At 37.5% G+C, this 14322-nt stretch overlaps 1 protein-coding gene across 2 annotated transcripts in view; it reads right to left on the bottom strand.

Annotated features, from left to right (window-relative positions):
- The window catches only part of ANO3 (anoctamin 3), a 349289-nt gene extending 340838 nt beyond the window's left edge, over positions 1-8451 (bottom strand). For both annotated transcript variants that reach the window (XM_063438288.1, XM_063438287.1), the window contains exon 1: positions 8103-8451. In XM_063438288.1, coding sequence (XP_063294358.1) covers positions 8103-8256 — 154 coding nt within the window. In that variant the 5' untranslated portion in view covers positions 8257-8451. The remainder of the gene's footprint in view (positions 1-8102) is intronic.
- Positions 8452-14322: the final 5871 nt, after the last annotated feature.

Genomic DNA, 14322 nt, shown 5'->3' on the forward strand with positions numbered 1-14322 from the left:
AAGTTTTTCCAGGCAACACTATTTTTTTAATTAAAGCTCAAGTCAATATCGGCAAATAAAAAGACGAGCTAAGAAAACAATTATTTTATGACAAGTTACTTAAATGTGTCACGGTGTGCAATATAATATTAAAAATGAAACGAGGTCTTTGTAAATGTAGCATTTGAAAGAACATAGAGGTTGCAGTCTCCAAAATGCTCCAAATCAATGCAAAGATCATGAATTAAATAAAAAAAATAATAATTAAATAGGGCTTTGTACAAAATGATAAACTAATCTCTTACGAATTCATCAGGAATGTCCTATGAAAATACCAATGGATATACAGAAAACCTACAAGGAAACTGCATAATAGCATTTACCTGAGCAATCATGGCAACGTTTATTATGGGTTAGCTCCTCCCCTCTCAGGAGAAAGGACATGAAATAGAAACCTGAAACTGGTATAAATAGACCCACCCCTTACCATCAGGCAGTCTTTTTTCCTGTTCTTCACAGCTGTTTGTAAGGAGTTTGCTTAAGCAGGTCTAGATTCTATACTCACTAGGCCAATATTTTTGTAGGCCCATCCATGGTTCAGCCCTCTAATCCCTGAATTTAGTGTGAGAACACAGCCTCAGTATATATATCCACTACATGTCCTATGTATAAGATGGTTTGAAGCACAACCTCAGTATTTATATCCACTTCATGTTCTACGTATAAGATGGTTTGAAGCACAGCCTCAGTATATATATCCACTATATGTTCTACGTATAAGATGGTTTGAAGCACAGCCTCAGTATTTATATCCACTTCATGTTCTACGTATAAGATGGTTTGAAGCACAGCCTCAGTATATATATCCACTATATGTTCTACGTATAAGATGGTTTGAAGCACAGCCTCAGTATTTATATCCACTACATGTTCTACGTATAAGATGGTTTGAAGCACAGCCTCAGTATTTATATCCACTACATGTTCTACATATAAGATGGTTTGAAGCACAGCCTCAGTATATATATCCACTATATGTTCTACGTATAAGATGGTTTGAAGCACAGCCTCAGTATTTATATCCACTACATGTTCTACGTATAAGTTGGTGTAAAGCACAGCCTTGATATACCAGTATATTCTCTATATATGAGTTACTGTGAAGGCACAATCTCTGTATGTGTAAATTGTATTCTCTATAAGTTAGTGTGAAAACACAGACACAGTATATATGAGTGATATAAAGACACAACTTCAATATATGAGTCCAATATTATATTTGTGTATGGTACCACTGGTTTACATTTTTCAGTAAAAGCTTTTAAAAAAAAAACTTAAACATGAAAAAAAATCAGTATAAAATTGAAATAAAAACTGCAACTATACCGTACATCTCCAGTCATAAAGTAAAAGTGTGACTGTGAATTAAATATGGTCTATAACACTAGAGGTGGTTTCAGGGGGCACCAGGGCAAGTGCCCCCGGAGAATGCAAGCAATGACCGCAATGCAATGAACCCCAGCCAGCCCCCGATATCGAAGGTGAGAAGGGAGCACTTGGTCTGTATTTCCAGGCCAAGTTCTCTGATCCTTCTACAGTATCAGAGCATTGCCACATGGTATCATAGCAACACGCTGATATATTTCCCAACGTCGGCCAGAAGCAGTTGTCTGCACCCAACGGGCCCAAGGTAAGCCTTGGAGGAGGGAAGAAGCTTTATTTTGTTTGCTAATTAATGTTGTTAACTAACCCTCTAATACTGTTCCTAACTCCACACTACAACCCATATCCCCTCAATACAGCTCATAACCCTCTATTACAGCCACTAAGCACAACTATTGCCTCTAAACCCAAACTACAGCCCAACTAGTGCATTTACCCCCACTAGAGCCCATAAGCCCCACTAGCCCCTAAACCTACATAACAGCCTCTAACCCCAACTAATACTCCTAAACCCCACTACAGCCCCACTAGTGCTTATAACCCCCACAACAAGCTCTAAGCCTCAACTACAGCATCTAAATTTCACTATAGTTCCTAACGCCTCACTACAGCTTCTAATCCCTCACTATTGACCCTATCCCGGCAGACTCCAGGTAAGTTGTCAAACTCCTTCTTAAATGATTTGACTACTTACTCTGGGCTTACCGAGGGCTATAGTGGCTATTATACCTGGAGTGTTCCATTAAATAATCTACCAGTGAGATCTCCAGAGATTAAGTTCTGGAACCTCCTGATGTACTCCCTACTAGTTCATAGAAATCAGACATGTCTATGATATTACTGAGGTTCAACAGTATTGCTTTTATTCAGGAAGTTTATCAAGTCCATATTTGTGTTAAGTAAACTCCAATTTATCACCTTTTCCTCTTTGCCTATTTTTGCCTATTTTTCTCATTTCAGTTTTAGATTCTCCACAATTCTTTAGTGAAATAAACCTTTAAATCGCCTATAAAGTGTAGATTTTCAGACAACAGAGGGCTGCAATATGTGAATGTGTGCACGTATTCAAACTACAAAAAAAGACAAGTGGTGGGGGGCAAAGTGAGATCTATAGAAGGAGCAGAGCCAAGAGAGGTCCAATGGGGTTTCTCAATTAGATGCAGCATGATTTCAACTACTACAAAGAATACTAAGTACTACAAAGAAAAAGTGCCCAATCTCTGCTCAATATGCAACGTTCAGTAATAGATTATTATTACTAAATACAATCTACATATAGAGTTGAGATTAGGCTCTATTTATTGTAATTGGCTGGAGTGTCTATATTTCTGATTCATTTCCACGAGCTAGCATTTTATTAGTATTCATATGCAAGTGTATACATTTTCATAGCACTTTACGTACCCCACTATTATTGCTCTGTGTATTTTTTATATGTGTAAAAAGACACTGATTATTTACTGGGAGAATATCACAATATTTATGATAAGTATAGCACATTTTTTCTAATTTGAGCACACCTCCAATGTGTTTGGTTTTTGGTTCACATATTTAATGTTGATTGAAATGACAGTATTTTTACACTTTAAACTCAGGATACAATGGTAAGGCTGAGTGCATTGTCTCACATAACTGTCAAGGCACAAATCAAGCAATTAGCAACTTAACAGATCTTTGGTTTCCCCCTCCTTAGTCACAGTTTGTGTTCTCTTCCTTAGCAGGACTCCAACATCCACCATCACTGTGATTCCAAGCCCATGTTGATTAAATGTCTAAATAACCCTCAATGTGTTTTGCCCACCAGGCAAACTTTCACTTAGTTTGGTAATTCCTAAATTGTATGTGAGTTAAAAACTGTTTTCAAATTTGGCCAAAATTAAAAAGACGACAAATTTTGGAAGAACACAAAACCAATACACTTCTAAATGAACATAACACGTGTCTATTATTAAATGATACATGTTATTGGAATGACCCCAGACAGTTCTTATTCTACAGTGATATCAGCTGACTTAAAAGGCAAACATTCAAACAAATAGAAACATTAGTGACATAAAATGCCAATACTCAATACTCTAGATAACATCTAGAAACGGGATTCGATATAAGAATTGCGTGTATTACTTTGGAAAAATCAACTGTGCTTGCCAACATCAATGCATCTCCACAAAAGATAAATGCATGCAAAATATACTCCCAACAGTGTTTTAAAAAGCTGATTTTAATGAAAACCAGTCATTTTTTAACTCAGCAGTTTTTGCTTACATTTGCAACACAGTTTTTTTTTTTTTTTAATTCACATCAAATTACAGGTTAGTGGAGAACCTCTCGAGTTTAGGAGTTAATTATGTGTTTGTCTAAGCACTAGTAGGGAAACAAAATATTATGTTTGTGTTAAGCTTTTAGATGGTTTTACGAAATCCTGATAAAGTGTTCTTCAAAGTAGCTGTGTTTACATTAACAATTGTATGTAGTGGGAAGCGTTGTTAGAATAGTCTCATGCTTAAAGTGGTTATGGCACAAAACAACAAACCGGCTCATTTGATTTTATCCTTGAAATCCTCACATGTTTTAGTTAAGTGCAAATTGGACTGCTCCACTGAAAAATCCCTGTACTCTGAGAACTGGAGTGGGTAAAGCAATATTTGCATGTTGTCGAGATGTGTTTGGTTATTAGTTTACAGACCTAGGAGCAGGTGCTGGTCTCAGATGACAAACTTCCATTACACATATTGTCCCTAGTGAGATACCGGGAAAGACAGTACCTTGCCAGTGACCAATTTATCATCTAAGAAACAAGCGAATATGAAAACCTGATTTAAAAATGTATATAGAAATAGACACCCTCTTCAAATAAGATCACAGTTATTAGCAAGGATGAGTTAATATAAAACCACAAAAAGTGCAAGGAATTGCAAACAAAATTCAATATGATTAATTGCAATAATATTATGTCAACTCATCAGAAAGTCTATTAACGAACATGTATTTAAGCATGCTATCCAATATAGAGTCAGAAATAGCATTTTTTGTTGTTGTTTAGAATCTTACATCCAGTTTACCTCCGTACCTAGAGATCAATATCATACATAGTTTTGTGATATTTGGACACTGCCCCTCATTTGCTAACAAACCTAAAAACGTTCCTAGACCTTTCACCACCTTTGATGATGCTCATGTGTTGATGAGTTTATGCGTTAGAGAATTTAACGTTAGAGTAAAGTTAAATTTGTGTATGTGTGGAGTACTAGTCTTGAGCTTATTTGCAAACACATGTCTATAATAAATAAACACATATTCTCAAACCCAATTGATTGTTTGAACCAAGCCACTGTTCTGAAAAAGTGATCTCAGTCTACATCAGTATACCTTTAACCCTTGTATCTTTAACAGCATTCTTATCTAACTGTTGAGAGAAAGAAACAAACTAGTCGAGCCACTTTAGATACATACAAAGGTGGGGGGTGACCCCAAAGTAGAAAATAAGAATTATTTTCTTATCTAACTGTGTCCAGGTTATACGATCAGGAATGCATATGAGAGCTTTGGTCATCTCAACTTGCGGTTTCCTATACCGTGATTGGGTCCTGGATCCTTATACTGATGTCAAAGGACCTTAATATATCCACACCACCACACTATACATATATAAGCACAAACACAAACTGCCTTATCGAGCTCCAACACTTTGTGTTAAATAAATTGACCTCCTCATTCTATGAAGTTGCAAATGTGTCAGCATTCAGATTCTATACCAGGCTCTGAGTATATTGAGTGTCTTCAATCAATGCTTAACTGAGTAGTGGCTACTCTAAGTACAAAGGTGGCAACCATTGACTATCCCACACATTACAGAATTTTCCTGAGATACAAAGGTAGGAGATGTCATATCTCTGACACCGAACTGTTAATAGAGAGGAGGAAGAGCGACAAAAGTTATTTATTTAATCCTCCATCACACATTTATTGTTAAGCCTAACAAAATAAATGCTATGAATACGGTGTTTTGCTGTGTTAGCCATTTTTCAACATTACTAGTTAGAACATTAATCTGGGGTTTATCACACAAAGACGGATAAAGTATGCTTATTATCAAGTAGTTATTTCAACCTCTTACAGAAATATAATTTAAACATTTTAAAGACCCAAAACAAATTAATTAGAATTTATAAAAAAAAAGTTGGAATGCAGCTGTCTCATACACTCCCCTGATTTGGTCGTATGGTCTTAGCTGTCTAGAAACAGCCTGTCAAGGAGCAACCATTCAGAACGTAGTGCGCCACAAGAGAATGGACAATCATTTAGAAATTAGGTTTATTTAGTCATTGGTATTCCATACTACTCTTTATTCTGAAGAGAGATTTTGAAACAACGAGGAGAGCAGGGCCAGCCCGTCCATAGACCGCTGTGGAGCCACGGCTCCAGGTGGCACTCTGACAGGGGCAGAATTTTGCTGCCCCTGTCATCATCTAGCACAGGAGTTCCCAACCCATGGCAGTGGTGCAGCTGTATCGCACGTGTTGGGAACCTGTGTGAAGGTCCATCGGGAGGCCCATGCCCTTAGGGCCAACCGATAGAAATAGGCAATGAGGGGCCTGGTCGTGCACTGTGGTGCTTTTTAGCGCAACCGAGCCCCTTCTATACGCCGGGAGGAATTATAAACTTCTTAACATACCATCCATATAGGTTAATATTTCTTATGCTTTTGTAAAGAGAAAAATACCAGTGGCATTTGAACAGATGTTTCTAAATATATTACATGGACCTATGCCATACTGTATATAAAACATAAGTACAGCTGGTTAAAATGTGTCCCTGAAATTAGGAGTTTCTCTCTCTCCATATCATTGTCTCTTGGTTCCTGCACTGAAAGCTGGCGTGCTGGGAGAAAGGAGGATTATTAAAAGCTATGTTTTATTCCTTGAGTGTCCGATGAGTGATACCCTTTGAAATTTTGAAATAGTTGCGGATATGTGTGTTTCACAGCTACTCTCTGAATTGTGGTGAGACATCTATTAAGATGGGTCATTAGACATGAGTGAATGTCAGGGGACGCTCTGCCTTCTGTGCATTTTAAAAACTTTTGCCAGAAAATCCTGTATTAAAAATAGACTTAGATTGGGCAAGAATTTACACAATGTCAAATGTTCATTCCAGAATAATCCGCTTAACGATTTTCCGAGAACAGCTGCTTCAGAGGAATCCAAAGGAAAAAAAGAAAATAATTCACTCTCTCTTGTAATTAAAAAAATGTAAATTTATTTAAATAAGGCAATTAGTCTACAAAATATGACAAATGTATCTTTAACATCTGAAATCCTTTAGCAATCTTACCGTGTTTAAAGCTAATAGATATATACCTTGCGTAGAAAATTGTATTCCTGCCCTGCTAAAAAGGTTTGTGTCACTTTCTTGGAGATAGCTCATAACCTTTTCTTGAAACGTTTAATGATTGTCAGGCTGCATTCAGTTAATTTTAGATTAACCAAGGTCCATGGAAAGGTAGAGTGAATAAATATGTGATCATATCATTATAAGTCATTGCTACTCCAATGAGTTATATTCATTAAACATTATGTTGTAGAGAGTTTACGGTTGCCATGTTTTCCTGGAAGCACATCATTTATGCATACTGATTGGCTACACATGAAAATGCAGCCATGCGTATACAGGTGGAGATGTCAAAAAGTGGTACGGCAGTATTCTCGCCACTACCCTGGCACATTTGTCATTTCCAACTATTTACTCCTCTGTGTTCTCCAGAATACTCTGACTTGTGGCCTCTTGCAGGACTTTTTTCCTAATACTTCTGATCTACTTTTCAGATCATAGTAATGTGTGTGATGTATACAAAAAAGAGCTCATCACTGCCCCTCTTTTCATCAGATTTTCTCAACCACTCCCTGGGTGGTGGAGTCACAGACAATCTTTGTGGTTTCCGGTAGGAAGAAGCCATGTATAAAGGTTAGGACATGTGGTGTGTACATAATAATGTGGCACATGAGAGGTATCCTAAATGCAAGAATCAGTCACATCACCTTTTATTCACATCCCTAGAATTCAGTTGATGCGGGATACCTGATTGAGTCATCACCTGATTTACTACTTTCATAATTTAACTTCAACATCAAACATCGCCCATATACTGGCCATCATTTTGTAAAATCGTGTCCTGGAACATGTTAATAAGGCGTTCCTAGACCAGTTGGCAACTCACTCAAATTATTTTGCTAAAATACTTGAGTGAGAAAAAACAACTTAATCAAAATACACTTTTAGAAGTTTCTGGTTCACAGTTTATGTTTTGATCATCAGATCATTAATTTTAGAATAAACCCATATATCTTTTTTTTCCTGATCTAACTTTAATTGTTATTGCAATAATTAGAAAATTAATACTTTTTCTTATTATGACTACCTACAAATAGAATGTTATATGACATGCCACAACATCTATATAATACAATTTTAATTATTCACCTTTTCTGGCCTTATTTGTATTAAGACCTGACCATATAAGCACGTCTATGTATCGGGGTTGATTGCACACACCTTGTTTATGTAGGTAATAATAATAGAGTAATTAGAATGCTTGACATCTAGCAGGTGTTACTTATTAATCACATTACAGACACATTATACAAGCTTATGTCTAACACAAGATGTGAAAATGTACTTACCAGAGACATTATCCTTTGAAGACACATCATGAGGGTCACACTGATCAACATTTCCTTCAACGATGTTTGACACAATAACATTGTATTTTATGTCTTTCTCAAACTCAATCTCTTTTAAGGAAAGACTATCCAGTTCAACTTTCACTGCTGACATTGTTCAAATGTTAAAACATCTCAAACAAAAGAATAAAAAAAAAAGAAATGAAATGTTCAAACTGAAAAATGGAAGGTAAAAATATGTCTTAAAGCTCCACAGAATGCCAGTTCACGAAGAATGCATGCCTTAATTCATCAGATAAACGTTGGTTGCAAGCACAGATGTTCCAAGATTACCCAAAAAATGGAAATAATTGCATCCATTCACAGGGTGCAAAGCAGTCATTGTATTTGAAAAAACAGAAAGCAGAACAAATCTTTAACAGTTAGTTTTGGCAAAGTCCCTGTAAAACTGAAGCAGAAATAAACAGAACAAGCTCTGAGTTATCTGAGCATATGCGGAGTTCCAGCAAACTTTCTTTTAACAGCTCCCATTCAAGGTTGTGTATACAAAACAATGGACCAGCTGGGTGTGGCTAAATACATTTTATCTCATTTTAAACCTACTGCCACCAACCACAGGGTTATTCTCATAAACCACAAGCAGAGATCTTTGGTTCTCTAGATTATTTGAACTGTCACTCTTATCAAGCTCAGCCAGACCCCTTTTTTTAATTCTACTTAACTGAGCCAAAACATTAGCTATCAGTTATATTTGTAAGTATAAGGCACCTATGAAATTCCAGCTTTGCAACGACCAGAATACTCTGCAAGCTTTGGAGCTGCCTTAGGATTCTGTGATTTGTACTCTAAGGCAGTTTGAAGGCTGAAGACGGGCTCTTTCCAAGCTGGGGTGTACTAATAAAAAAAAGTTTCATTGTACAGCGCTGTGGAATTTGTTGGCGTTTTAAAAATAATAATAATAATAATAATAATACACATATCAATCCACCTTCAGAATTGCTCCTGTCACCATGAGATGAATATAATTGTACTAATTCAATAAAACATATAAGTGTGTTTCATTGCAAATTTTACATTAAATAACAGATAGTTTGCCAAAATAGTTGGGAGGGTTTTCCTATGGTAACAACCTTTCAATCCCATCTTTAATATACTAGGAGTTATTGATTACTGCATAATGTCCCATTTTTTTAAGTTTTATTCTCTCTAGGTAGAACACTGGGTGATAAGCTGAGCATCGATAGTGTCTTATCTTGGCTGCATCATTGACTTCAATTTGTGCACTTGATTTATCAGAAGTTTATATTTGTTACATCGTACCAGGCTGCAGTTTCTATTCCACTCCAAATTTTGTTATGTCAACTGTCTATATCTGAAACCAGTGATAAGAGTGTCTCCTAGTGGTTATATATTGTAAAGACATGTTGGAAGTGGCTGACTGCAGTCTTGGTGCCAAAGAAAACATTGTCTTTGGGTGGCTTTGCTAACTTTTAGTGGCCGCTATATATAGAAAGCAAGATGTTAGTTTACACAAGATTTCAACACCTCTAACGTCTGTTCTCATAAATAATTCAGAAGAAAAGACATCTTCTGTGTTCACCCGTGAGCCGGAAAAAAGAGAGAAAATACATAATAGAAACATAAAAATTCATTAAATGATTAAATACATTTGAAGATGGAAGTGTTTCTATAGAAGAGGTGTAATAAAACACGAACATGTGATGTTAGAAGGCGAAAACTGTCATTAATGGGAGAAAACACGCTATTAAATATGGCGCAAAAGCAATGAAAATGAAAGGAAATCGCAGGGACATGTTAAGAGTCCACAGTGAATGCTCCACTTTAGAAATACTTCACCAGCTCTCTGATAGTGATACTTCCGTAACCCCGGCCCCCCCTTTCCCCCTCCAACTGCCCCGTTTCACATTTTTCTTCTGAATAATAAGGAGGTGAATAGGATTAAAGTTTTTTTTATCTAGGTAAAATAACATGCAGTTATTCGCTAATATTAGAGTTACACAAAACAAACGCACGGGAATATATTCATTCCTTGCGAGGTTCTGGGGTGTTTTGCAAACAGTGCACGTATGCTTTTTCACTCTTAACGTTTAAAATCTTTTCTGGGTTGATTACGTCTTCCTAATGTTTTAATCAGATGTACTCACCAGTGCAAGTACCAGGGAATAGAAGATAAAATAAGGGACAACTCAAAGGGACACTATTGTCACCAGAACTACAGCGTATTGTATTTGTTCTGGTGAGTAGAATCATTCTCTTCAGGATTTTTGCACTAAACAGAGAAAATGCAGTGTTTGCATTACAGCCTATGGATACCTCCACTGGCCCCTCCTTAGATGGCTACTAGAGGTGCTTCCTGGGGCAGTGCTGCACAGTATGACTGACATTCAGTGTCTCCACCCTCTGCATGGAGACACTGAACTTTCCTCATAGAGAAGCATTGATTCAATTCATCTCTATGAGGAGATGCTGATTGGCCAGGGTTGTCTTTGGTTTGTGCTGGCTCTACCCCTGATCTGCCTCATTGACAGTCTCAACCAATCCTATGGAGAAGCATTGTGATTGGCTCAGACCACCACTTCTGATAATGTCAGCAGACAGGGGCAGGTCAGTGTCAGCAGCTTCAGACTTGAATACAATAAGATGCTGCTATATTTAAGGGGCTATGGGGGGGGTTAGATGGTATTTTAATGCTGTAGAGTTAGGAATACATATTTGTGTTCCTGACTCTATAGTATTCCTTTAATACAAGGCACCTCTAAAAGTCTAAACCGAGAAACTACTGACACTGGCAACGGTTCTACTTTCTGTGACTTAAGACTTTTTCACTCAATTTGTACAGCTATAGGTGAGATCTAATCAGTGAAATACAAAGAGGAAAGTTAATTACCTATGCATTCATTCTAATATAATATCCAGTGTTTTATTTGGGAACAAACATCTTAGTTAATCTCTAATACATGGAGAAAAAGGCTTCAATGGCTTTTATATAAAACATTGCTGATGGCATAGCAGTGACATTTTTTGAGTTTGCATAGAATTTCCCTTAACCACTACTCAGGTAAAAAACTGTAACTTCTTATTTAAGTGTTCTTAGTTTAGACCATATTATTAGCTATATTATTATTATTATTTTACCATTCAGAACCATTGCCTACAAAGATATTAGCTGAGTAAGGTTTTCTTCTGTGCATTCTTATCTTAAGAGGTGACCATTACATTATGAGAAGCAACTGTTGCCTTTTAATGAGATAGAGGGAAGAAATATTCTAGAATTTCATGAGGATGTAATGACTTCAGAGTGCTTGGATGGTTTCAAGAAGATGTGTTATATATTGGCTAGAGAGAACATTCATGCACACAGTTATTAATTAACAAAGGCACTAGGTAGACTGCATGTGGACTGATGACACACCATATCCATTCTAGGTTAAAATATAAAATTGTTCAATGTATCACGTTAAAAGATTGCTTGCCTTCATCTGGCTCAGCACATGGCTTAGAACATGTTTCACCCTGATTATGGTACTTTGTTACATATACTCCAATTTACTTCTATGGCTCTGTACATCCTACTAAAAATGGATGGCTATATAAGATTAGCCCTATTTGTACAGTTTCTGGCTCAGTTGCCATACTTATAAAGCATACACGTTAGCTTTTAAAATGTGTTTTTCCATAAAGCAAAATTAAATGCATATAATAAAACCTAGGAATGGAAATAGCAATTCCGAGAGTTGTATTCATACCAGTCAAATTGCATCCAATATCCTAATTAAAACGAAGTAACTAGCTTTATTACAGAAGTTGGCACTGATTGGACCAATTAATCGTCTCTTGCTTAGAATGAATGTGGTGGTACATCTGGCGTGGGTGTAACAAATTAAACTGCCCACTTCGCTCAACATCATTTTTCACACTGGGTAGTCCACAATATGCCATTAATAAAAAGGCAGCATTTGTTTTTTTCACAGCAAAAAAATCTGTGGGTGGCTTGTTTTGTAGCTGGATTAATGGTTTATTTGACTAATTTTGATTAAATTTAAATTGCATTAAAAGTATTCGTTGCAGAGAGCATTATTGGAATAGTAAAGGGCATTCAAACACCTAGTTTGAAAGACAGATCTAACACAATAAACTGGGCAGTGGGGGGCCCTGCTGACAAACGTGCATGTCGATATCAACCCTGACAACAAAAAATGTGTCATTGCAGGAAAGTTACTTGAAATAGTAAGGGTCCTGCTGGGGCAAAATCACTACACATGAAAAGAAAGATTCTGCAACACTATTTGGTATTTACTAAATTATGTCACGGCTTCCTGGGAAAAGAAAGCTTGCTGGTGTAAATCATATACCTAATAGCAATAGGAATAAAGTATCACTAGGCCACCTGTCTCAGTCTAATTGACCCTTTTAATGCCTCTGTCACTCTAAAAATGAAAGTTGAATGTTAAAATATAACATATACTAGAATCTGTGAGTATGTGGGGTCTTGAAGATCCCAGATAGTGGCCGAACAACTGGGATGACAAAAGTCATGAATGCGATTGGAACCTGGGTGCTCAGCATGTCGCAGGGGGCACAGAAAGGGCCAGTGTGGCCCACTGAAAAGCCAGGAGATTTCTTGGGGTGCTACTAATGCCTGGGGACAAAGCTCGCCTATTGCATTTACAGTCTGGCTGGGGATTTTTTTTTTTTTTTATTCTTTATTTTTGAAGTGCACAGGTTTACAACAATCGCTTATGAGGTATCCCAAAGGTAGCCCCCTAGCGCAATAAAACAGTTTGGCTAACAGGTACTTGGTATGTCAGGCACATTTTTTTTTTTTTTATGGCTATGAAACAGTACAGAATAACTTTGCAGAGGTATTTTCGTAACATAAAATGAGTCAATAACGGTGGTAGGTATTAGTTAAAGGTATCAAATTGGACGCTGAGCGTAACAGTTTAGAGCTGGCAATAGAGTCTACCTATGTGTTTTAGGGTATCACTAACATGTGTGAAGGAATAGTTGCATTGAGTGAATAATTACTTTTGGTCTATCCCTTACTAAGCTTAACTTCGTTTAAACGTTGTCCTCACATAGTAGGGATTAAAGGGGGTGTTCTGGTCGGGCACGCATTTGTACAAGGCGGGCATACCTTGGGTTTTGGCTTGAGGGCATGATACCCCGAGTGATTTTAGTAAAGGGCACCAGTGTGGGAAAATGTGGGCTACTTGGTGGGTTGGCGTGTGAGGGGGGGCGATCGCAAGAGATGCTGATCTTAGCTTGCGATTAGGCAGGGAAGGGGTGATTTCTCCCGGCCGTGTGTAATGCAATCCAGGGTAATGCGTCCCTCTGTGTGGATGACTATTACTCCTTGTGGCCTGGTATATTCCCCGGTGTTGGGGTGAGTTACAGCAGTTAGGGCCGTCGTCCCTGAGTATGGGTGGGATAGGAGGCTGTGCTGCCCAGACTTTGTATGTATGAGTAGTTGCGTGCTGGCTGGGGATTTTAAAGAACTCATGTGATGACTCTTTAGTGCCCTCTGTTGATGAAACTGAAAGATGCATTGATTGTATAATTGCAATATTCAAATTGAGAAACTGCAATAAATAGCCGGTAACATCTGTACACCTCTGTTTTTCAATAGGTTTGAAAGTTGTGATTGTACTATATATAGATGCATTGCTATTAGTTTCCTGTTCTCCAATGATTTTGTATACTTGTATTTTAAATAGTTTTCACTACACGGCACCAAATGCTAGTCCTTGTTAAAAAAAAAAAAAAAAAGTGCATATTAGTTCCATTGGGAATTGTGTGTCATGTCTGGTTTGTTAGGGAAGTCCAGTAGCAGATTTTGTGGACCTGCTAGCTGGCTGCACTTGTCCCTCTTCCTGGAGACATATTTTAATGTAAGAGGCAGTGTTTCCATTGGTGCCTAGGAACACTTTTAGTGGCAGTCACTCAGACGGCTATCAGAGGTGCTTCCTAGGCCAGTGCTGCACAGTGTGCAACATCTACTTACAGCGTCTCCGGGCTCTGCAGGGTTACACTGAACATTCTCCACAGAGAGGCATTAATTAAACACATAAGGAAATGCAGATTGGCACATGTGCAAATGCCTCACAATGCTTTCCTATGGGAAAACATTGGATTGGCAGAGATCATAAAAGTTGATTATCTAGCTGTGGTAAGTCTGGCTCGCCGTGGGGAAAAAAGT

Source organism: Pelobates fuscus, chromosome 12 (genome assembly GCF_036172605.1).
Source record: "Pelobates fuscus isolate aPelFus1 chromosome 12, aPelFus1.pri, whole genome shotgun sequence".
NCBI classification, from domain to species: Eukaryota; Metazoa; Chordata; class Amphibia; order Anura; family Pelobatidae; genus Pelobates; species Pelobates fuscus.